Raw genomic sequence first — 25,059 nt, forward strand, 5'->3', positions numbered from 1 at the left:
CCGCCAAGGAAGCAGTGTCCCTGTGATCATTTCAAGGCCAGTGTGAAGAAAACCAGTAAGTTTCAAGTGGCTTTACAAACAGAAATTTATTTTCTCACAATTTAGGAGGCTAGAAGTCCAAATTCAAGGCGCTGGAGCTAGGGGAAGGCTCTCTCTCTGGCCACCCTAGGGGGAGGTCCTTATCCCTTTTTAGCTTCTATTCCTAGGTTCCTTGACAAGAATGTGGCTTGTATCTTCATGGCTGCTTGTGCTTGCTTATTTACTTGCTTGATCTGCTCTTTTAGATCTCAAAAGAGATTGACTTAAAACACACCCTATACTGATACCATCTATTAACATAACAAAGAGAACCCCTTCATGAATGGGATTATAACCACAAGATTTACAACACATAATTTTGGGGGGACAATTCAATCCATAATAGGAGTGAGTATAAATCGGCTAATCACTTTGAAAAAATGCTGATAGTTATCTCCTTAAGTTTAAACTGCATACTCTGTTATTGAGCAATTACACTTCCACATTTACGCTCAAAAGAAACACATGCTTATGTACACAGAAAACAGGTACAAGAATTTTATAGCAATATTGCTCATAAATGCCCCAAATTTCAAACTTTCCAATGGTCTATTGACAGTGGAGTAAATAAGATAAATTATGGTGTAGCAGAATATCACAGAGAATGAGTTAACACGTAACAATATAAATGAGACTTAGAACCATAACACCAAGTAAAAAATAAGTCACAAGAGACTATCTCCAGTATGATTTCACATACCTAACATTCAAAAACACGCTAAATTATTTAGGAATGTCTATGTAAGTGGTAAAAACAATTTTAAAAAAAGTAAATGATTATTATTAAAGTCAGGCTTACCTCTGTAAGGGGGAGAGAGATGTGACCAGAAAAGGAGGCTGACAATTCTATTTCCAAGCTTTTTGACAGTTTTATGACTGTTTTATTATCATTTCTTGGACAGCACAAATAAGCCTTACAGACTTCCCTATGTGAGTAGTATTCCACATTAACAATGGTGAACTCTGGGGAATGGAGGTTGGCATGGGAAAAGTTCGTTATACTGGATAGATGTAGATTTGTTTGTATAACAGTTTGTTTTCAATTTCCTCCATGGGACAATTTTAAATAATTTTCAAAGCTCTCATACAAATTAAATTTTAACAATGTTTTCAAAACTAGCCTCTTCCCTTTACTTTCACCCCAGGACACCGAAGGCACCACAGGAAGCCTAACAAGCTCTCCAGAGCCTGCCAGCAATTTCTCCAACGATGCCAGCTAGCAAGCTTAGCTCTGCCTATTTAGCTTCGAGGACCCTCTCCTGGGTCAATGCTCAGGCAAGAAGGCAATGTGGGCACCTTGAGGATGTTCTTCACCTTTTGCTCCCCTCCCTTCTGCTCACCCACCAGGGATCACTCCAGTGTTTCCAAAAACCATTTCTCACAAGGTCATTTTGATTGTTGCTCTTCCTAGTGACTTATGTCAATCTTTTCCTGTGGCCTACCTTCTACCCAAACTTCAGCTTAATTACCTAACAGGAACCAGGAAACCTGGCTTCCCTACCTGGTCTCACCTGACCTTAAATCTAACCAAGCATGGAGCAAACAGAGATCAATAAATATGTTTAAACGTAACAGGGGAAATTGTTCATTTTAAATGGGGCCTAGCAATTCCCATTTGATCCAGATGACCCACTTCACTGTGTTCACTCCACGCCCAACTCAGAGTCTACACACACTTCTTCCTACCCAACCCCTCTTCTCTCTGCACTGCCCAACGTCTTGTTCTTTCACTCATTCAACAAAGCCTTCTGGGGTAAGAGATAGGTGGAGCAAAGAAAGTCAGTATAACAGTGAATCAGATATGGTCTCATTAAAGATAATATAACCCACTGCCGTCAAGTCAGATCCGACTCATAGCGACCCCTCCTTGGGTTTCCAAGGTGGTATCACTACAGAAGTAGATTGCCCAATAGGTTTGGGAAAAAAAAACACCAACTTGGCACAGTTTCCTGGCATGGAAAGCCTTCATTGTTTCGGATTACTATCATTCTCATCAAGGAGCTCTGGTAGTGTGGTGGTTAAGACAACCGGCTGCTAACTCAAAACTCAGTGGTTCAGTTGGCATAACGTACTGCACAAAAACATTGTTCGACACACTACTTGGTGACCAGTTGTTGTTGTTGTTGTTGTTATGTGCCGTGCCTTAAAATCTTGCAAGTGGCCATCTAAATGCAACAGTCCGGAGCAAAGAAGAATGAAGAAAAACAAAGATGCACAGAAACAATTAGTCCAAGGGACTTGTGGACCTATATGACCATGAGACCAGAACTAGATGGTACCTGGCTACCACTGTCAACCATTTGGAAAGGAATCAGTGCAGGAGATTCTGGATAGAGTGGGAGAAAATGTGGAACAAAACTCAAAATCATAAAAGAGCAGGCCTAGTGCTCTGATAGAGCCTGGTGAAACCCCCAAGACTATGGCTCCTAGTTACCCTTCAGCCCTGGAACTGAACTCACTCCCATGACTTCTAGCCAAACAACAAACAGCCATATGGGGTGACCATTTACACCAGGTAGACACACTCCTTAGAACAATCACTCCTGGAAGATCAAAAGGGCAGTATTTGCACAGAGATAGCTCAGAGGGCAGCAATACACAGGGAAGAGGTAACCACTGGGAGGAAGTGGAAAGAGAGCTATTACATTGTGGGGAACTGCAATCAATTCATGAAACAAAATGTGTATGAACTGCTGTCTAGAAAATGAATTAGCTCTGTAAACTTTGACCCAAATCACAATAAAAATAAAAAAACAGGTCAGTAGTTCAAATCCATCAGCTGCTACACAGAGGAAAGATGAGGCAGTCTTGTTACGTAAAGATCTTTACGTACAGACTCCTTGGAAACCCAATGGAGTCAATGAGTTGGAATCTATTCGATGGCAGTAAGTTTGGTTTTTGGTCATCATCATCATCATCATCATCAATGGTCACTGTACTCTACAAGTTTCCAATATAGTACAGAAGACATATATGCAGAACCATATTTCAGGGCTGGGGTGATGGTATAACCAAACCAAACCAAACTCACTGCCATCGAGTTGAATCTGACTCATAGTGACCCCTCCTTGGGCTTCCGAAGCAATATCGCTATGGAAGTAGATTGCCCAGTCTTCCTTCCAAGGAGTCGCTGGTCTAATAACCAGCCTTCTGGTTAGCTGTCAAATGCCTTAGGCACTACACCACCAGAGCTCCCAGGTGATGGTATGGAAGATCTCAAATGCCATTCAAAGGAGCTCCCAGCTGTTAAGAATGGGAAGATGTCACAATTTTTTGAGCATGGGGAGGATAATACAGAAACATTAAACTGGCAACCACTGTAGAAATGACTGACGGCAACGAAATTATTACTGCGGTATGGAGACTGCCTGCCCCTTTGACCTTTTCCTCAAACATCAGATGAGGACGGGGGGAAAAAATGAACACTCATGTGAATCTTGGTTTCTGTCATCCCAGATGAAACATAAGGCTAAATTGGGATGTTTATGTTATTTATGAGAAGAAACATTTTAACTGAGTGGTGGGTGGGGCGGGGCCCTATCTATGACACAAGAGGGCAAGCCCCACCCCACTGGTAGGAGAGTGCTGGGCACACAGGCTCCTCTTGTTCCTAATCCCTGCCCCCAAAGTAGGAGGCACAGAATTGGGCGCCAGCAGTGGTCAGCCTACTTGTCAACTGCCTTCAGGAAGAAGACCAGGGATGCCAGGATGAAGGAGTGGAACCCAAAAGGAGGTGCCATGATGAGAAGTCAATGAGGGGTCTGTGAAGAGGGAGGCCTGAGGGGCCCAGAAGCATGAAGCCTGGGAGAGCAACTTCTCCCCCAAGAGAAGTAACAGTGGAAGCAGGTTCTAAGTCAGTATCTAGGCCAGACTGGAAACCTGAGCCACCCCAGAGACCTAAAACCCAGCCAGAGCCTGAGCCAGAAAAGACACCCCTAACCCAGTCAGGATCTAGGACTCAGCAGGCATCCATTATCCAACAGGAGCCTGCTTCCCAGCAAAGATCCCTCACCCAGCAGGAGCCCCTTGACCAACATGAAGCTGAATCCCAGCACGAACCTGACACCCATCAAAAATCCGCTTCGCACCAGGAGCCTGCACTACAGCAATCGCCTTCCATCCAAAAGGTGCCCGTCACTCAACAGGATGCTGCCTCACAGCAGGGAGGAAAAGAGTCTACAATCCAACAGGAATCGGAATTGAGAGCTGGGTCAGGAAAACCACCTCTAGCTCAAGAAGCAGCTGAATCAACACCTACAGCTCAGGCCAGACCCGGCTCCAAACAGGGACCTCCTGCCCAGACGGAATCCACATCCCAAGAGGGATTTGAACAAGAGCCAGACACTACCACCCAGCAAACCTCTCCAGCTCCAGGAGCCAAGTCTCCACAGGGATCTTTGACTGAGTGGGGATTTCTAGCAAAACTGCAAGAACTATCCCTTCAGCGATCGGCTGCAGAATGGAAGACAATTTTTGAGTGGGCCACAGATTCCGACTCGGGATCAGATCTAGGGACTTCGTTCGAGACAGATTCTCCAGCCATGAGGGAAGAAACTGGGGCCTATGGGCAGAAGGTGAACTTGAAAGGGAAACTTGGATATGAAGTGACGTCAGGATATTCTGGGAAGAGAACCAAGGGCAAAAATTACAGGTACTACCAGGACACAGGTGAGTTGAGCTCAGAGGACCTGGAGCCTCATTCATTCTAGAAATACTTAGGAAAAAAGGAAATACTAAGAACTTATAGCACGTCAGGTAATCTTTTGATAACCCTGTGACATAAATGTGGTTGTTGTTAGCTGCCATTGAGTCAATTCTGACTCATGACAACACCATGTGTTACAGTTTAGAACTGCTCCATAGGGTTTTCTCCGCTGCAGTCTTCATAGAAGAAGGCTGTCAGGTCCTTCTTTGGCGCCACTGGGTGAGTTCAAACCACCACGCTTCAGGTTAGGTTAGCAGCTAAGCACAAACCCTTCCTGCCACCTCAGGACCTGAAGATTAGTCACCATTTATAGGTGAGGAAGTTGGGGCGTAAAAAAGTAAAGGATCTTGCACAAATCCATGCAATTAGCAACTGGCAAAGCCAAAATCTAAAGGTAGGATCTAACTTTTTTCCTTGCACTAAGCAGCTTCTTCCTGAAGACTTGGGGAAAATGCAGTAGAGGTGGGAAACAGCTCTGGACTACGGGCCAGGGCACTGGGAGAGTTGTATATGTTTATTCACCCACAAAAATGGATTGAGCCTCCGCTCTGTGGCAGACACTCACCAGCAACACAATGCTGAGTGTGTGTGGTCCTTCCCCTCATGGAGTTTCCATCCAGGTGGGCATCTCGGCCAGGGCCAGGTTTGCCCTCTGCTGTTAGGAAGACACTTGCTCTCCTGCCTGGTTGCCTCCACAGGGGAGTCCCAGTCCAACTAGACCTAAAGGCCTGGGGCGTGTGGTTCTCAGGAAGGAGCAGCCTGGGGGTGTGGGGGAGGTGAGGTCACAGGCAAGGTCAGGGATGATGGTTGCAAAGGCAGGGAGAACAGGATCAGGGGAAGCAGCCCCTCACTTCCTCTGGCCCTTCTGGGGCTACTCTGAAACAGGCAACGGTTCCCTGCGGCGCAGTTTCCGTCTTTGTGGAGCGCCGCTGTGATGTTCCTCTCTAGGCTGAAAACCCCTATCGTGAGAGGAGGAAGGCTTTTATCCATGGAATGTTTAATTACGGAAACATCCCAAAGGGAAGTTAGAAAAAAAAGAACAATAGGCCCAATCTAGACAGGGAGGTACTTACAAGGCCAGTTTGTCCTAAGACCAGGCAATGGTGGTCTCTTGGGTCAGAGACCTGTCCCTCCCAAAGGGCTGGACCGCTCTCTCAGAGCTGAGGCTTTTCCACAGCTGGGTGTATGTTTTGAGAAGACTGGCAAAGGAATGGAATGGAGAGAAGCTCGAGGCCTGTTTCTTCCACGCCGAGGATTGGAATCCCAGAGCCCAAGCTCGAAGGGACGCCCAACCCCACGTCATCGCAAATAACGCGCCGTCGCTCCTAAAGCGTCTTGGGGGCGGTTGCCTGTGTGTGCATGCGCGAACCTGGAGCCTCCAGTTTCCCGCCTTTTCCAAGGCATGCCTCGTTCCCTCCACTTCCTCTCTGCGCACAGGCCTGCGGCTTCGAGCTAGTGCTCAGGCGCCGCACGTTCTCCTTCCCTCCCTTTTTCATAGCAGGGGCTGCGGGGTGTGATGGGGTAAGGAAAAAGCAGAGAAACAGAAGAACCCCAAGGTAGAGAGCAGTAGGAGAACTAGGAGGCAGAAGGGGAGAAGGTGGGGCTTCTCCAACGGCCCACAGGCCCAGCCACGCCTCCAATGCTGGTGCCCCGCCCTGACTTCGAATTGCCTAAGGAGCTGGCCCGCCCCCCGCCCCTATGCTGAGGGTCAACGGCGCCCCGTTCTCCCCCTCCGGCTGGCGGGCTGGCCTGCGTTCTAGGGCACCCCTACGTGGGAAGGTGAGTGGGAGGGAGAAGCAACTGACAGGATCGGGGCTTCCCCGTCGAGGTAACCCCAGCGAGAACCCCCAGTAGTCCTGCCCGAAGGACGCTTTTCGCCGCCTTCAGGGTTGCAGTTTTCTTGGCTGCGGGCCCTTTAATGCACGCGAGGGGGCGGGGCCAAACCTTAGGCTCTGGAGGTTGGGGGCGGGGCCGACGGTGGAGTGAGGCAAGGATCGTTCAGTAGGCGGGACCCAGAGAGGAGCAAACCCCGGATTGGGTGCTATGGGGGCCCGGCCGTGGTGTGTAGTAAGGATTGGCCTCTGGGGCGGGGCCTGGCTATTGGAATTGGCCCCCGCACTGGGACGGCGGGGACCGCCGAGAATTGATGGAGTCTGCCAGGGGAACGGGGCCCTCCGGGGCTGTTGGAGCCCTGGCTTCGAAGAAGGCCAAGGAGGGGGCCGGAATCCGCAGCCGCCGGCGGTGGCGCAAAGGCAAGGCCAAAGGTGAGCGCGCGGGGCCCGATAGCCCGATAGCGTCCCGGAAGGAAACTTGAACATCCTGGGGTAACTGGGGACTGAGCGGCTTGGAGGAGGGAAACGCGTGGACTGGCCCATTGCTGCTTTACCGGGGGCGATGATCCATTATGAGAGGGGGTAATGGGAGATAGGAATACTGGACCCCAAACATAGAGACTACGGGACGCCCCAATACAGTCTTGTTCTGGACCAGGGTTCCAGCTCCGTCTTCCTACTCCCAGTGTGACCTTGGGCAGCTCCTGTCCTCAGTGTTTTCCACCTGGGAAATGGCTCAGTGATCTCTAAGAGCCGATTTTCAGGTGTCTGGTACTCTAAAGAAGATGAGAATGGGTTTTAGAAGCGGCTGCCCAAAGGAAGTTTTTGAGATGAGTCAGAGGAAGGTAGGAGGAAGGGGTTCCCCATAGTGGGGAATGCGGTGGGGCCAGTATGGCTCATCACAGCCCCGTCTTTCTATACCTCAGACAGTCCATCCATCCATCACCAGTCTCCCTGTTTCATCCAGGGCCACTCCTGGACCACCACCCCTTAGGGGGCACTGGGTTGACTTCTCTATATGGGGGAGAGGAAGCGAGGACTATCACCTGGGTTATTATTTACAGATCTCAGGCAGTGATGCAGCAAGCCACAGGCAGAGGCAGACACTGAGTCCTAGCTCAGTTACAAGTATGTGTTGGGGGAGTGGAGGGAGGAACCTGTGGGAATTTCCAGTGCAGAAAGAAACACGCACAGGACCCAGAAATGGACCCCTTCCGAGGGACCCCAAACTCACCATTCCCCCACCTCAGGCTGCATTATTAGGCACTGGTAGAACTGCGTAAAGACAAAAGGCTCAGACAGGCTGGGCCCGAGGGCAGCTGCTGTCACACAGCAAGACACCAAGCCTCATAAACAGGTGATCAGTGTCCCCAGGGCCGGTCCCGCCAAGGTTAAGAACTTGGGCCTTGGAGATCTGATTCCTCAGGCCCCGTGAGCTGTGGTGCACAGGCAACGGGCTCCCTCCACCTGCTTCCGCTTTCTGAGCTGTAAAATGGACACAATAATAGAAGTGCCGGGAAAAGCCAACTATTGTGAGGTTCGAGTGAGTGGTGAGCGTTTGGCGCGCAGGCATACGGCAGGACCTCAGGAGATGGGAGATTAAGACCACAGCTGTTTCCCCCTAGATAGTGAGCTCCCTAAGAATGGGGCTATGTCTGCCTTGTTTCCCACATACAGAGCCTGGTGTGCTAGGCACATAAAACAAAAACTCAAACACACTGCCATCAAGTCGATTCCGACTCATAGTGATCCCCATTGGGTTTCCAAGGTTGTAAATCTTTATAGAAGTAGATTGCCCCATTTTCCTCCCATTCAGCAGCTGGTGTGTTTGAACCACTGACCCTCTGGTTAGCAGCCAAATGCCTTACTCACTCTGCCACCAGAGCTCCTATGTGCTAGGCAAATAGGCACTCATATATTTATTGAATTGATACATGAAGGCATGAATGAACTATTATACCACAGGGATGGTTATGATTCTTCCACCTCAGAGCTGTCAGAAGGATTCAGCATCCAGTCAGGTAGGGCTCCCAGCACAATGAGCCAGTCCATTTCACAAAAGCCATGGAGCCACCCATCACTCCAGCTCATTCCCTCAAGCTCAGAGTTCACTTGTCATTTCCTGAGGTCCACCCTGGTGCCAAGCACTGGTTGGGTGAACCAGACCCCACCCCCGCTCCAAGGCCATCTAAGCTGACTGGAGCAGTCCTTATAATCAGTTTGATCTTGGTAATAACCTTGCCAGTAACCGGATAAGGCAAGTGTCATCATGATCACCCCATTTTGCAGATGAATGATGTCACTGAGACCAGTGATTATTGTTATATGCCATCGAGCCATCTCCGACTCATAGCAAGCCCCCCTTGGGTTTCCGAGGCAGTATCTCTACCAAAGTAGATTGCCTAATCTTCCTTCCGAGAAGTGGCTGGTGGGTTTGAACTGCCCACTTTCTGGTTAGCAGTCAAGTGCCTTAGGCACTATGCCACCAGAGCTCCTGAGGCCAGTGAGGGCAGAAGGATAGCCGCCCCACCGCCTCAGGCCAGAGAGTGTGTGAACTCACAACTGCTGTATACCCTAACCTGGATTCTGGGCTCCAAAGGGTCCAGTCACACAGAATTGTTCACCAGACATTCATCAAACACCTACATGTGCCATGCCCGGGTTCCTGTTGGTAAGCAAGACAGACACATAGTTGAGCTGGGTACAGAGATATTAATCAATAATCCCCCAGATAAGGCTAAATTATAAACTGTGATAAATACAACAGAGGAGAAACCCTGAGAAAATGTAACAGACAGGCTTCCCAAGGATGAGGAGGCAGGAACTGCTGAGCCTGGGGACAGGAGACAGAGAGGTCCGCGTGGCAGAGACCTTGAGCTGGAAACCAAGTGGCAGGAAGTCATAGAGGGAGGGGAGGAATGGGGCAGGCAGCCGGGCCCAGATGGTACCTGGTTTGGAAGGCCAAGTCCAGGGTTTGGGGCTTTATCCTGAGAGCAATAGAGAGAGACCTGGAAGGGCTGGGAGCGTGCGATGAGACTGATGTTTAAGAAAGATCCACCAGCTGCTGTGTGAACAGATTGAAGGGGGTGAAATCAGAGGCCAGAGACATAAAGAGTTGTATCATTCAGACAAGGATGATGCAGCCTGACCCGAGGCAGGGCCTGTGGAGGTGAGGACAAGGGCCGGATGCTGGTGGTTTCAAGGTGGCAAAGTGAACAGGACCAGGTGATGGCTTGGATATGGGGAGGAGGGAAGAGGTGGCCAGGAGGACAACCTGGGTTCTGACGGGGGAAGAGGGAAAGGGTGCATGTGCATACACACAGACACACACACACACACACACACACAGTGGCCAGGAAACCCCAAGCCCACTGTGTACATACACAACACAAACATGTATATACATGTATGTGCCCACACAGACTCAACAGGCTGAGAGAAATAGGCATACACAGATACCACTCACAGAGAAGCATACATGCAGACACAAGCAGAGACATACCTAGGCCATGACCCATGCATACAAACAGAGAAACATGCAGGCCCACAGACTGAGAAATGTAGCTACACAGGCTAGACACACACACACACACTGGCCACGACACGGACCTCCACGTTTGTGGACATGCATCCATGTGAACCCCAGAGACACTCAGATGTGGCCACCCACAAAGCACACAGCTGAGGCACAGAGAGAATTAGGAACACATGGCTCACACTCAAACACAAGCGGAGACGAGCAGGATGGTGGTCTTAAGGCTTTGTGACCCTGAACAGTCATGACACTCCTCGGAGTCTGTTTTCTCGTCTGCCGAAAGGAGACAGTAATGGTCACTCCTTCATGGGTTGTGAAGATGGGTGGAGTCTCATCCCATAAGCTCACGAAGAGAACAGTGCTGGGCACACAGGGGTCGGAATAGCCGTGTTTGCTCTTTTCTGCAAAGGCACAACAGCCACAAAGACACAGGGAGAGGGCCCACTCACTTGGCCGCCACCAGCATCACTCCCCAGAACCCCCTTTCAGAAGCCCTTGCCCCTTTCCGAGGCCCAGACCTAGCTCTCCTCCTTCCTCTTCCTTCCTTCCCCACTGCCCTCCTCACCGCTGCCCAGGCCCCAGGGGCCTAAGTCCAGGCAGGGTCTGGAGGCCTGTTGCTCTGTGGGACAAAGGGCTGGTGCCCCGTCAGTGGCACTCCCCCAGTCCAGCTCCCTCGGTGTAGGCCCCTCGGCCTTACCTCTGCCCCAGTCCTCGCCCAGGGCCCCAGTGGGCCTGTCCCTACCCCAGTGCCCTCTGCCTGGGATTCCTGGCGAGCTTCTGGCCAGCTCAGCACCCTTTCCTCCCAGCTCCACCCAGCCCGGCACCCCAGGGAGTCGCCTGGAACAGGGCAAAGGGCCCGGCCATGGAGCCAGGAGACCCTGGAATCCAGTCCCTTCCCCAGGGCTCTGTGCCAGTTCCTTGTTGTGTGTGAGCTCTCTTCTCTGGCGTCTAATAACGACGCCTGCCCCGTAGACGGGAGGTCAACCAACCTGGGTTTATAAACCAAACCAAAACCAAACTCACTGTCACCAAGGCGATTCCAACTCATAGTGACCCCCATTGGGTTTCCGAGGTGGTAAATCTTCACAGAAGTAAACTGCCCCATCTTCCTTCCATGGAGCGGCTGGTGGGTGTGAACCGCTAATCTTCTGGTTAGCAGTCAGATGCCTTAGGCACTGTGCCACCAGAGCTCCTTGGGTTTACAAAAGGGGGCCTCAAGTCAGCCCATGCAGTAAGTACTTACCAAGCACCAGCATGTGCCAGGCATTGAGCAAGGGCAGGAGCTGCAGCAGTGAAGTAAGGAGACACATGCCTCTGCTCTCAGGGAGCCTGTCACCTAGCTGGGGAGACTGAGCGCAGACAACTAAAGAGTCAAAGAACAGCATGTTAGAAGGGGCGTACCCTGGCAGCGCAGGGCCTCAGGCATGACTGCTAACCAGAAGGTGGTAAGTGCTGCCTAGGAAATAACCCAATACAGGACTCCTGTCAGCGGGGCGGAAGAAGCCCCGCAAAGCAGACCACGTGCAGAAAGCACTGTCCTTGACGTGCTCCTCACGAAGCGCCTGGCCTGCCCTCAGCCCCATGAGAGTTTCCAGATGAAGGAGCTCTGGTGGCATGGTGCCTAAGGCGTTTGACTGCTAACCAGAAGGTTGGCAGTTCAAACTCACCAGCCACTCCACAGAAGGACGACTGGGCAATCTACATCCATAAAGATTTACTGCCTCAGAAACCCAAAAGGGGTCACTTTGAGTCAGAATCGACTTGATGGCAGTGAGTTTGGTTGGGTGTTTTTAGACGAGGAAACTGGCCTCACCCAGGATCTCCCAGTGCATGGCATGGGCCAGCTGTCCCAGAGTTACAGCAGCAAGCATGGAGCCGCTGTCCAAGGCCTCATCTGGCCATCCATCCACCTGTTGATCTGCCCTGGGGACGGGTAGTCATCTCCCAGGCTCCCATCCACCCGTCCTGCCCCTCCTGCCTTGCTTCCTTCAGCACACGTTTGCTGAGCACCTACTATGGGCCCTGAGGCCATCCCCTGCCCACACGGCGTAACATTCGAGGGGGGAGAACAGAGGATTCACCTACAGCCCAGCAAACACATATATGTATTTATAGGTCTGTGTCTGCATGTATGTTTCTCTGTGAGTGGTATCTGTGTGTGTCTATTTCTCTCAGCCTGTTGAGTTTGTGTGGGCACATACATGTATAAACTGAGGCTTCCAGGCTGCCCTTTAGCACAGATTCCTTCCAAGGCTCTGTACGTAATTTTGAATTTTTTTTTTATATATGATTTTATTTATTTTGTAGTTGTGGTTGTTGAGCATTAATTTTGTAGTTTTAAACGCCCCACCGCTAACCACCAGCTGCTCCACAGGGAAGAGACGTGGCAGTCTGCTCCCGTAAAGATTGTTGTTACTGTTCGGTGCCGTCCAGTCGGCTCTGACCCACAGCTGCCCTGCGGACAACAGAACGAAACACTGCCCAGTGCTATGCCGTCCCCACAGTCCTTGCTATGTTTGAGCCTGTCCTTGCAGGCACTGTGTCAGTCCAGCTCGTGGAGGCCTTCTCCTTTTTCACTGACCCTCCTCTTTACCAAGAATAATACCCTTCTCCAAGGAATGGTCCCTTCTGACAACATGAGCAAAGTAGGTGAGACCAAGTCTGGCCATTCTCGCTTCCACGGGACGTTCTGACTGCACTTCTTTCAGGACAGATTTGTTGTTGTTATGTGCTGTGGAGTCGGCCCGACTCAAAGCGACCCTTCCTTGGGTTTCTGAGGCAGTGTCTCTGTGGAAGTAATTGCCCAGCCTTCCTTCCAAGGAGTGGGTTTGTACACACTTGGAAACCCTTTGGTGTAGTTCCACCCTGTCCTGCAGGCTCACTAGGAGTAGGAGTCACTTGGCAACATGTTATTTTCCTGAATAGCCCCACCCCCTGCACCGTATAAGCTTCACACTACCATAAAACCTGGTTCTTCCCCTGGGGGCAGATAGCAGACATGTAAACAAATGTATAATGGCAAAATGCATAGGAAGGAGATGTATTATCGCAGAAAATAATGGGGAAGAGGGGCACTTGTCTTAGGTGGGGACGAGCAGGGAAGGAGTGCCTTAGGGAGGCCTGAAGGATGAGAATAAACGGGCCAGGCAAGAAGCCTGCAGAGTGACCCGTAGGTGCGTGTTCCCCATATGGGAGGTGGGGGTGACAGTCACAGCAGGATGAGCTGTGAAGGGTGAGTGGCAGGTGCAGCAGGGTACCTGGTAGGGGGACAGCACACAGTAGGACCCGAGGCTCAGGTCCCCAGCCATAGCCCAGCCTCTGAGCCTGGCACTGCCAGTAATCGGCTTTTGTCCTCACAGGAGGGACAAGCAGGGTGGCTACTCTCCCTCTCCCCCCAACAGCTGGGGCTGGCTGTGCCAGGCGAGCCTGGGGGGCGGGAGCTGAGGTCACAGGGCCTTTGGCTCCCTGAATCCACTCTGGGAAGAGGGAGGGCTGCCTGGCTAAGTGAGAGGGGACAGTTTGTTCAGGGTTAGTCTGGGACTCTTGGGTCTGAGGGGGCGGGGCTGGGGCCCTGGAGTCTGGGTCTGAGGGAAGAGGGGGCCAGGGACTTCAGGGTCCTGGGGAGGTAGCTGGGGCCTAGACTCTAGGGTCCTGAGAAGGAGGGGGCTGGGGGCCTGGACTCCTGGGTCTGAGGGAAGAGAGGGCTGGGGGCCTGGACTTCCAGGTTCTAAGGCAGAAGTTTCTGGGCAAGGCCTCCCAGCCGAGCTGGAGCTGGGAGCAGGCTGAGGGGGCAGGGAGTTGGGCTCTGTGCTGTTGACAGCACGTGGTTCTCCCTGTCCTTTCTGGGTGGGAGGTGGAGAGAGGGTGGCCACACCCTGGACAAGGCCCCTCCTCCTGGTTTATCGCCCCAGGCTGCTGCTGACACTAGCCACAGTCCAGCAGTCCCAGGCCCCGGGAGCTTGGAAGAGGCCTGGGAGGGGTGAGTGCACGGCCAGCCGAGACAGGAGCAGCCACAGCCAGACCCCAAGGCCGACACCGAGAGGAGCGCAGGAGCCCTGGCCAGGCACTGGGCTCGGGGAGGGAGAATTCTGGGCAGAGGGTGGCATCCCCCCAAAAGGGCAGGGGCCTTTCGGGATCTGAGTACCAGCATCTAAGAAACAGGGTAGGACGGGAAGTCAGGCAGGCTCAGGGCAAGGTTTCTGAGGGAGAGTCCAGAGAGAGGCCCATGTAAGTCACAGCTCTGGACCCAGAGATCTGGGTTCGGTTTTGACTCTGCCACTTTCCACACAACCCCCGACTCCTACTTAACTCTCGGAACCTGATTCCACGCCTCTGAAATGGGGATGCCGGCAATAATAATAGTTGAGATTTGAACCTGGGCAGTCTGGGTCTCAGTAGGTTAGTGAGGACTAAATGAAAGCTCTCAGCAAGGGGTCTGGCATGGAAGAAGTTCAAGGTCAACAGCAGCAATGAATACGCCATTCAGGTCAGGGAGCAGGGCCGGCTCATGCAATCTAAGACAAGTGGACAGGCCCGAAGGCCAGGAGACCTGCCGGGGGAGGAGCAGGACTGAGTTTTTAGGACCCCACAGACGAGCAAGGAAGGAGCTGGAGTCCAGATGGGGTTACACAGCCAGACTTGGGGGACTAGGAAGGGACAGGCAGGCCTCACTACTCAGTTTTAAGTAAGGGGCACTTATCAACTCCTAGGTTCAAGAAAGGAGTTGGGCTTGGGAACCAGGTCCTGGGGCACAACCAGGTGGATGGGAATGGGTGGGCCTAAATTCCTGAGTCCTAAGACAGACCAGCTAGGAGCGAGGGCCAAACATCTCAGAACCAAGGAGTTCTGGATTCCTGGGCCCTAGGAGAGTCAGTGGGGAGAGATGCCTGAACTCTTGGGTCCCCGAGAGGAAGAAAGAGGAGCAGGCAGACTCTGGGTCACAGGAGAGATGCTGAAGCTAGGGAACCAGATCTCGGAAGCTGAGGACAACGCCTGGACTCCTGGGTCCAAGAGCGGGAAGAAGGCCAGGGACAGCAGCTCCCCAACAGGAGAGAGCAGGAACTCCTGGATCCTGAAGAGGAGTGGCCGGGGCCTAGACCGCTAGGTCGTAGAGAGAAAGGGGCTGAGAGCTCAATTCTGGGTCCTGAGGAGGAAGAAGGGTAGTGGGACCAGGACTCATGAGTCCGGAGGGAAGAAGAGGATGGCACCGCATACTCCTAAGTCCTGGAGACAAGAGGGTGACCTCGTGGGTCTGAGGGAGGAGGGGCTGGGGGCTGGACTCCTGGGCTCGTCTGAGTCAGGGATAGTCCAGGCCTGCCTAACAGGCCTCCCCACCTGCCCGCAGCCTCTAGGCAGATGCACAGCATGGACCTGCACACCATGACACAGTCGCTGGTGACGCTGGCAGAGGACAACATGGCTTTCTTCTCCAGCCAGGGCCCTGGGGAGACCGCACGGCGGCTGTTGCGTGTCTTCGCAGGTGTGCGGGAGCAGGCGCTGGGGCTGGAGCCAGCCCTGAGCCGCCTGCTGGGCGTGGCGCACCTCTTCGACCTGGACTCAGAGACTCCGGCCAATGGGTATCGTAGCCTCGTGCACACGGCCCGCTGCTGCCTGGCACACCTGCTGCACAAGTCACGCTACGTGGCCTCTAACCGCCGCAGCATCTTCTTCCGCGCTGGGCACAACCTGGCTGAACTGGAGGCCTACCTGGCTGCCCTCACCCAGCTCCGCGCTCTAGCGTACTACGCCCAGCGCCTGCTGGCCACCAACCAGCCGGGGGGACTCTTCTTCGAGGGTGATGAGGGGCTCACGGCCGATTTCCTGCGTGAATACGTCACACTGCACAAGGGCTGTTTCTATGGCCGCTGCCTGGGCTTCCAGGTGAGCCCCTCTAGGCCCAGGGTACAGGCACCTGGTGGCCCCTAACCCTGTTGAATAGCACAGAATGACCCCAGTGGTCAGGATGACTGGAATCCGAAAACAGCAGGTACAGAAAAGGGAAGCTGGGGGGCTCAAAGCAAGCTGCACCGGGGTCTCAAACTCATGGCCCATGGGCTGAACTGACCTTGTACAGTAAGACCTGCAGAAGCTGGAACCTGTGTAAGGCAGGATCCTATCAGAGAAGGAAAACTCAAATGTTTTCCACTGATAGAGACCAAGAGAAAAGTGGTCAGACTGTACACCCTGTCAAAAGCAGAAACTGCCAAAAGACAAGGCAGTCCCAGCAAAGCGGCCTCTCCCGGCTCTAACTGTAGTAAGAAAGTTTTAACTTAGGGAGCTTTTTTTCCAATCATGATCCCACTTACTTTGTATTGTCATACACTCAGGAGATTGGCTCGCTTTTATATGTTACCTGCCTGGCCCCTCAAGTCATTTGAGTTTGAGACCCCTCCAAAAAAATCAAACCAAACTCACTCCATTGAGTCGATTCCAACTCATAGCGACCCCCTTTGGGTTTCCGAAGTGTAAATTCTTATGGAAGTAGATTGCCCAGTCTTCCTTCCATGGAGTAGTAGCTGGTGGGTTTCAACCACCAAGTTTCTGGTTAGCAGTCAAATGCCTTAGGCACTATGCCACCAGAGCTCCTTAAGGTGGGCTCTTGCAGTCATCCCCACTGAAGTCTGGGGAGGGAAGGGCGGTCCTATCCCACTTAATAGAAGAGCAGGGAGGTTCAAGTGGAGGTGCCCACAGCTGGGGTTCCGGGACCCAGCGCTGCCTGGGCTGGCTCACCGGAAGCCCTGTGTAACCATGGGATTTTCAGGCTGGGAAGGAGGGCTGCGCAGGGTGTCACCAAGGAGCCTGTCAGACTTGGTGACACTGAGGAAGACAGGGGCCAGGCAGCCTGTCCCCCAGCTTCAGACTCTCTCTGCCCTTCCATCCGCCTCACACAACCCTCTGAGATCCAGCTCATCTCAGCATTGAAAGTGGGGCCAGGCCACGAGGTCCAGTGACCCTCAGACTAGTGTGGGAAGTGGCTGGAAGACTCAGAGAGCTGGGGGCCCTTGGGACATAGGCACAGAGCAGAAATCCAACGTTCCTCTCTCTGGGGTCAGTGCCGGGTCTCTGAGCCCACAGCGCATCACCGCAGTACAATTATCTGGAGCTGGGAGTCTGCAGCCTGAAGCTAGGTGACATGTGGCTGTTCCTGACCCTCTCTGGGTCTCCCCCAACCCCCATCCCTGTGACAGCTGAATCTGGCAGCCTCTCCATGCTCCCTCCTCTCCACGCTTCCCTGTCGGCCAGCTTGTCCTCAGGGACCAAGCCCAGCCTTTCCTAGGAACCCCTCCTCACCTGGCTCAACCCCACAAACACTGATGAGGCTAACAGTCCCCTCCCTGTGTCCAGCCGTGACCTTGGAGTCCTAGGAGAGTGATCATAGGGCCACCAGAGCCAGCATCCCAGCCACAGTGACCTGACACCTCTAGCACTCTGGCCCACTGGGGCCCCACTAAGGGACAGAGCCATGCCTGGCACTGTTTCCTGAGGGCCCTGCCATGCCATGTTGTCAGACAGTGTCCCTACCCCTGGTGTCCACCTCCCCGCTAAAACGGCAGCAGCCTCCAGGAGGGCAGAGACCTCCACCAGCTGCGTCCCCCCGCTCAGTCCCAGCTCCCCACCCAGTGCCTAGTGGGACCTCGGCCAGTGCTTGCTGTTTGAATGCAAGGAAGTTGCACAGCTTCCTTCACTGTCCACCCCAGCCTCCTGTGGCTTTTTTTTGTCTGATACCATCTCCCCAGAGCTTTTCTTAATCACTCCTCCCCTTCTCAGACTTTGTCCCGCTTTCCCCATTTCCCCATTGGTGTAGCTCTCCCTAGCTGTCTGTCAGCCTCTCGGCCTCAGACAGTCTCCCCATTTGACTGTCTCCCGCCTCAAGATCTCTGTCCTTGTGTCTCTCTCTGCCCCTCTCTCCTTTGCCTTCCGGGCCCCACAGCCGGCCTCGCCCCCCCCACCCCGTCCCCTGCCTCCCCGAGACTCTGCCATCCTGACACCCTAGCTCACAGCCTTCCAGTGACTCCACCCCACGCTTGGAATGAAACCCACATCCTGCACCCAAGGTCCCGACTGGTGTGAGCCCCCCTCTGCCCTCACCTCCCGCCCCCTCCCCGGTCCCTCAGCTCCAACCACACTGGCCCCTTGCTGCTCATGACCTTCACCAAGCACGGCCACCTCGATGCCCTCGGGCTTGCGGTGCCCACTGCAGGTAGAACTCTTCCTGCCCTTCACTGGATCCCACCTCTAGCCCCCTCCTGGGAGCCCCGTCTGAGCAGCGTGGCCTCCAGTTGTCACTGTCTGCCCTGCACCTGCTGCCTTGTTCGCCGAGGCACTCGGCCCTACTTGACATGCGTGTAGGACATGCGTCTGTCTCCTCATCCTCGTCTTCCCTTCAGGAGCATCAGCTCTGGGGAGGCACTGTCAGCAGGGCCTGGCACACAGTAGGCGCTCACTCCGCGCGTGCTCCCCCACAGCTCTGCCCCGTCCGCCCCTCCCTCTCCTGGCAGGGCGGGGGGGTGATGCAGCCGCGTCTCTCCGCAGTTCACGCCAGCCATCCGGCCATTTCTGCAGACCATCTCCATCGGGCTGGTGTCCTTCGGGGAGCACTACAAGCGCAACGAGACGGGCCTCAGTGAGTCCGCCCAGCCCTGCCCCGGCCCTGCCTCCTGCCCCTGCAGCCTGACACACACGGGGCTCCCTGACACCCCTACCGACCCCTAGGTGTGACCGCCAGCTCCCTCTTCACCAGTGGCCGCTTTGCCATCGACCCGGAGCTGCGTGGGGCTGAGTTTGAGCGGATCACACAGAACTTGGACGTACACTTCTGGAAAGCCTTCTGGAACATCACAGAGATTGAAGTGCTGTCGGTGAGCAAGGGGTCCCAGGAGGGACCCTGGCACGTCCCAAAGGGGCCTTAGGCCCAGAGACCCATCCATGGCCACAGCAGGTCTGCAGGGCTCTAGGCCCAGGGAGAGCCCACGAGGGAAAAGGCTGGGGACAAGAAGGGAGGTGTGGGTGAGGGGCACCCCCACACAGACAGCCCCCACCCACCCAGCACCCCTTTTGGTCCCTCCCACCAGTCTCTGGCCAACATGGCATCAGCCACCGTGAGGGTCAGCCGCCTCCTCAGCCTGCCTCCCAAAGCCTTTGACATGCCACTGGCTGCTGACCCCAAGCTCACCGTCACCATCTCACCCCCACTGGCCCACACGGGTCCTGGGCCCGTCCTCGTCCGGCTCATCTCCTACGACCTTAGAGAAGGACAGGTAGGGCCCCAGCAGAGGTGCAGGTGCACAGGTGGGTGGTACAAGCAGCCCCTCCAAGTCCACCCGATAACCCTTCCTGCTTCCCTGCCCCATCCTGTCTCTGAGCACATCCCCTGGAGGAGGGGCAAGGGCCAGGCCCACCCACCTCACCACCTCCTCCCTCCTCACCCCCTAGGACAGTGAGGAGCTCAACAGCCTGGTGAAGTCTGAGGGCCCATGGAGCCTGGAGCGGTGGCCACGCCCCCAGCAGGCGCCCCGCTCAAGGTACCTGGTGGTGCACATCCACGGTGGCGGCTTTGTGGCCCAGACTTCCAAGTCCCATGAGCCCTACCTCAAGAGCTGGGCTCAGGAGCTGGGCGCCCCCATCCTCTCCATCGACTACTCCCTGGCCCCCGAGGCTCCCTTCCCCCGTGCCCTGGAGGAGTGCTTCTACGCCTACTGCTGGGCTGTCAAGCACTGCGCCATCCTTGGTGAGCCCCGTTGTCGTCTTTGTTAGGTGCTGTCCAGTCGGACCCAACTCATAGCCACCCCTACTTGGGTTTCTGAAGTGGTATCCCTACAGAAGTAGAATGCCCAACTTTCCTTCCAAGGAGTGGCTGGTGGGTTTGAACCGCCATCCTTCCCCATAAAAACAAAGTAACAAACTCACTGCCATCAACTCCAATACAACTCATAGCAACCCCCACTGGGTTTCTGAGCCAATAAATATTTACAGAAGTAGATCACCCCATCTTCTGCTGAGTGGCTGATGGGTTTGAACCATTGACCTTCCTGGTAGCAGCCAAAGGCCTTATCCATTCTGCCACCCGGCCCCGCATGGCCCCCGATTCCTACCTCACCCTGCTTCACACCACCCTCCCTAGTCCTGCAGGAGCGAACCGTCCAGTCCCTCCAACCTGTCTTGTATTCTCTGCCTCCCCATTTCTCCTTCCTCACTTTCCATCTCCTGCCACCCAGTTCTGCCTCCTATCCACCCAGACCCTCCATCTCTGCCCCAGCCTTCTGCCTCCTGTTCCCCATTAGTCATCACACCTTCCAGCTCAACCACTAGAGCCTTCTGCCTCTGCTCCCCCCATCCAGCCCTAACACCCCATCTCCTCTACCTCCCATGTACTTCTTAGTCCATTCTCTGCCTCCCGCCCATCTCCCCTCCCTGCTCCCCCAGCCCTGCTGTCCCGCACCGCCAGCCTCCCAGCCCAAGCTCCGGCCCATTCTTCCAGCTCCTCTGACCGCAGGCTTCACTTACCAGCATCCTAAGGAGAAAACAGAGGCACAGAGCCAGGCAGGGCCGTGCCCCAGGGCACAGGGCCTGCAGCCCAGCCTCACCATGCTGACAGCCTGAACCCTGACATCTCATCTCCCTGGTGCTCCCCTCCTCTTCCCACCCCAACTCCCCCGCCCTCCTTGCTTCCGCCTGCCCACACTCCCTGACCTCTGGGCCTGTCCCCTGTCCCCGTCCTGAGGCTTCCTGCTCCTCCGACCACTGTCTACCAAATGGGTCGCTTTACCTGTCTCTAAAGTTGCAGTCCACTAGACCATGCAGCTTTGGAACCCCACACCTCACTCCTGAGAGACCGGTTCTAGCCCGGAGCTTGGGATCCCCCCTGCCCTCTCCCCAGCCCCTGCTCCTGCCTGGCAGTGACTAAATGCCCCTCCAACCAGGCTCAACAGGAGAGCGGATATGCCTCGCGGGAGACAGCGCGGGTGGTAACCTCTGCTTCACAGTGTCCCTCCGGGCAGCAGCCTACGGGGTGCGGGTGCCAGATGGAATCATGGCCGCCTACCCGGCCACCATGCTGCAGTCCGCTGCCTCCCCTTCTCGCCTCCTGAGTCTCATGGACCCCCTGCTGCCCCTCAGTGTGCTCTCCAAGTGTGTCAGCGCCTATGCGGGTGAGCCCAACATCCACGGAGCTGGGGGGTCAAGGGGGACTGAGGGACAAGGGGCTGGGGACAGGGACCTAAGACTGCTTGTTCCTACTGAAGCAGGAGGATATTCTCAGGTCCCTCGGGGCACGGATGTCTGTTGCTCTGGGTATTGAGATTGAGTGCAGAAAGAGCGACCACCTTGACCCCCACATACGTCCCACAGGGGCAGAGACAGAGGACCACTCTGACTCGGACCAGAAGGCGCTAGGCATGATGGGGCTAGTGCGGCGGGACACAGCCCTGTTCCTGCGAGACCTCCGCCTGGGTGCCTCCTCGTGGCTGAACTCCTTCCTGGAACTGAGTGGGCACAAGTCCCACAAGCCCTCAGTGCCCACGGCAGGTGAGTGTGGTCCTCCCCCTTACCCATCCAGGGTGGGACGCCCGGCCCAGTGGTTTCCTGGGCAAGGAGAGGGGCGCACAGATAAGCAGAGCTCTTCCAGGTTCCACCCTACATCCATCCTTCCTCCCTACCACAAAACCCTGACTCTCTGCAACAGCCCCCATCCTGGCCTTTCTAGGACTTCTGGTCCCCCAGGTCCTCTGAGTCCCAGGAACTACAAGAGTGGCTTTCCATGCAGCCTTTCCCAGGAAGGGCCCACACCTTGGGAACCGACTCAGACCTGATTTCATGTACCGATTTCCAGTTCCAAGAACCCCACCCCATCTCTTAGGCCTTCAGGAGAGGGTCCTGGCCCTCATTAAATCTTCCCACTGATTTTTAACAGAGGGGCACGGGGATAATATCCCCCCTCCCCCAACCAGGACTGGCTTAGGAGCCCTGGGCAGGGAGATCAGAAGACTGGACAGGCCTTGGGAAGTGGAGATGCCTGGCCGTAGGTGGGGGGCAGCATCCTCGGGGAGCTGGGAAGCTGCCCAGGGAGCTCCTGGGAAGGGAGATGAGTTCAGCAAAGGACACGGACGAGCAGCATGATCCGTAAGCCTGTGTGCTCCTCCGTGAAATGGGCGCAAAGGAGGACCTACCTCATAGGGTTATTGTGACGACTGCACACACTAACTGGTATCCAGTGCCCAGCACAACACATGGCTAAGTGCTCTTAGAAGACTCCAGCACCCCAGACTAGCTGTGGCCTGTGACTCCTGTCAACAGCCCTGTTCCAGTGGCATCGACATCCTCCTGGGTCACATGCCCTTGGGCAGTTATTTTCATATCTTGTGTCTTGACAAGTGGAAAACACGGAAAAATTTAGGGTTCTGGCCCTAGTGTAAGCCACGTGGGCCACATGGGCCAGCAGAGCTGAGGCTAGGGTGGTCACACCAAGCTGGCCAGATGGTCATCTTTAGCATCATTCGGGCATCTGCTTGCCCTGTCACTCAAAGGGAAGGGATAAAACTGAAGAACACAGAGCTAATTTGGGGAGCAGATCCATGTGGCTACAGATGAGGGCTCCCTGATGTCTCATACGCCCCCAAGCCTCTCTCCTCTCCCTGCGAAAGTGCCTCCTTTCCAGCCTGTGGGTCTGCTCACTGTTCCTCTCGAGCAAACTCACACGCTGTATCAAGAATCCATAAAGAGCTGGTGGTGGGGGGACAGGGCCCTAGCCTGTAATAAAACATTAACACTGACATCAGGACCTCCTTGGGGCTTGCTGTACTGAATCCCACACCTTACCTCCTGAGTCCTCACCACCTCCTAGGAGGTAAGGACTACTTAGGTCTCATGTACAGAGGAGCAAACAGGCTCCCAGAGGTAACTTGACTTGCATTTAACCTTTGTAGTCCCCCATCCCCCCAGCAGGAGCTCTGGTAGCATAGTGCCTAAGGCACTTGACTGCTAACCAAAAAGCTGGCGGTTCAGACCCACCAGCCACTCCTCGGAAGGAAAATGGGGCAATCTACTTCCGTAGTGATACTGCCTCGGAAACCCAAGGAAACCCAAGGAGGGGTCGCTATGAGTCAGGGCTGACTCGACTGCAAATAACAACAACAGTGCCCCCAACACATACACACAACCACAGCAGAGAAAGTCCCTCCCCTGCCACAAAACTCCACCCCATCAGGGAGAGGGGGACAACTCCCTTCAGGTTGCAGGTGGGGCCTTGGGAAACACCTAGGCCACCGAAGCCCTAGGTGTAGCCCCTCCTCCAGGGACCACTCCACTTCCCATGACCTTCCCACCACCCACCCATGGGTCACATCCAGCTCCCTGACCCTGACCCTCTCCCGCAGAGCCAATACCAATACGACGCAGTGTGTCAGAGGCCGCGCTAGCCCAGCCTGAGGGCACACTGGGCAGGGACCCGGTCAAGAGCCTGACCATGCAGGACCTGAGCCTTACGGGCAGCTCGGGGACCTCGGACTCCTCCGAGCTGTCACTGTCGGCCAAGTCACTTGGCCCCTCCAAGCCCTCGGACGTCAACTTCTTACTGGGCCCAGAGGATGTGCCTGAAGAGGCCGAGGACCCATCCCGCAGCGCCAGCACCCACACCACTGCCGCCTTCCCCGAGGGCTTCCATCCTCGGCGCTCGAGCCAGGGAGCCACGAGGATGCCCCTCTACTCGTCACCCATCGTCAAGAACCCCTTCATGTCGCCGCTGCTGGCCCCGGACAGCATGCTACAGACCCTGCCACCCGTGCACATCGTGGTGAGTGCCGGAGGGCACAAGGCGTGGGGGCGGGGCAGGAGGGAGCCGTGCACCTGGCGCCAGCTCTGACCCAAAGGAGAGGTGTGCGCCAGGAAGGGACACTGTCCGGAAGTGGAAGGGACTGGGGTTTTTTTTCCTGCAATCTTAATGAGCCTAGACGCGGGGTTTGTGGACAGCCGCTGGGCTTGGACAGTAGGAGAGAGAAAGAGAGGGGGTCTCTGGGAAGAGAGGGCTGGGCAGAGGCCTGGCCTGCAGGCCCCGGTTAAACCCACTCTTTTTTCCCACACTTTCACCTGTTGCCTCCGTTCTCTCCCCAATCTCCGCCTCCCGTGTGTCTCCTGCCTCTGTCCACGCCCACACCCACGTGTGTCGCCCTCCCTTCATCCACTCCCCGTCGGTGGGTCCGGATCCGGGTCTGCGGGTCGGCCTCTTCACCACCACCCCACCCCCGTTCCGCAGGCGTGCGCGCTGGACCCCATGCTGGACGACTCGGTCATGTTCGCGCGGCGGCTGCGCGGCCTGGGCCAGCCCGTGACGCTGCGCGTGGTGGAGGACCTGCCGCACGGCTTCCTGAGCCTGGCCCCGCTGTGCCGCGAAACGCGGCAGGCGGCGGCGCTGTGCGTCGAGCGCATCCGCCTCATCCTCACCCCGCCCAGCACTGCGGCGCCCGCGCGCCACCGGAGCCTGGAGCGCCCGTCCGCACCCGCCACGCCGCCGCGCACGCCACCGGCCTGAACCGGGCAGATAGGGCCGGGAGGGGCGACACTAAAGGCCTCTTGTTCCCATCTGCGCCAGCCTCCGTGATGAGTGCTCCCCGGGTCGGGCCGTGGGAACCCTAGTCGAGGGGCTCCCGGACCCCAGGGCACGGCAGGAGAGGGCGGGCTGTGCCTTACATTGGGAACGGGACGGGGTGCGAGTCGGGGATGCAGGCTGCAACCCCGGCCTGGGTGGGGCGGGCGCGCGTACACACCAGTCACCGGGAGAGCTGGACCTTCACTCCATCACTGCCTTCAGCTGCTGCAACCGCCACAGGGGCGGGGCCTGGCCCGCCCTCGTCGGCCGGTTGGTTGGTTAGTTTCTTCGTGTGTTTGTTTTTTGTAAATAAAAGGTATTTAACTAGTTT

General features: G+C 55.2%; 2 protein-coding genes across 2 annotated transcripts in view; both read left to right on the forward strand.

Annotated features, from left to right (window-relative positions):
- The window catches only part of CXCL17 (C-X-C motif chemokine ligand 17), an 8,814-nt gene extending 7,493 nt beyond the window's left edge, over positions 1-1,321 (forward strand). Inside the window, 2 exon segments of the mRNA XM_007943129.1 lie at positions 9-55; positions 1,224-1,321. Coding sequence (XP_007941320.1) covers positions 9-55; positions 1,224-1,321 — 145 coding nt within the window.
- A 2,551-nt stretch (positions 1,322-3,872) lies between these two features.
- LIPE (lipase E, hormone sensitive type) lies at positions 3,873-24,671 on the forward strand. The gene is made up of 10 exons (XM_007943130.1): positions 3,873-4,746; positions 15,495-16,030; positions 18,683-18,773; positions 18,863-19,008; positions 19,222-19,407; positions 19,583-19,877; positions 21,070-21,297; positions 21,497-21,673; positions 23,521-23,936; positions 24,396-24,671. Exons 1-10 carry the CDS (start codon positions 3,873-3,875, stop codon positions 24,669-24,671), a joined length of 3,225 nt encoding a protein of 1,074 aa, XP_007941321.1.
- Positions 24,672-25,059: the final 388 nt, after the last annotated feature.

The sequence above is a fragment of the Orycteropus afer genome, unplaced genomic scaffold, assembly GCF_000298275.1.
Source record: "Orycteropus afer afer isolate SDZICR_OR568_19922 unplaced genomic scaffold, OryAfe1.0 scaffold00099, whole genome shotgun sequence".
In the NCBI taxonomy this organism is placed as follows: domain Eukaryota; kingdom Metazoa; phylum Chordata; class Mammalia; order Tubulidentata; family Orycteropodidae; genus Orycteropus; species Orycteropus afer.

Coding starts and splice junctions, on each gene's coding strand:
- LIPE (XM_007943130.1), top strand. CDS start 3,873: ATGAAGCCTGGGAGAGCAACTTCTCCCCCAAGAGAAGTAACAGTGGAA. Junction 4,747..15,494: donor CAGGTACTACCAGGACACAG/GTGAGTTGAGCT, acceptor ACCTGCCCGCAG/CCTCTAGGCAGATGCACAGC. Junction 21,674..23,520: donor GCCCTCAGTGCCCACGGCAG/GTGAGTGTGGTC, acceptor CCTCTCCCGCAG/AGCCAATACCAATACGACGC.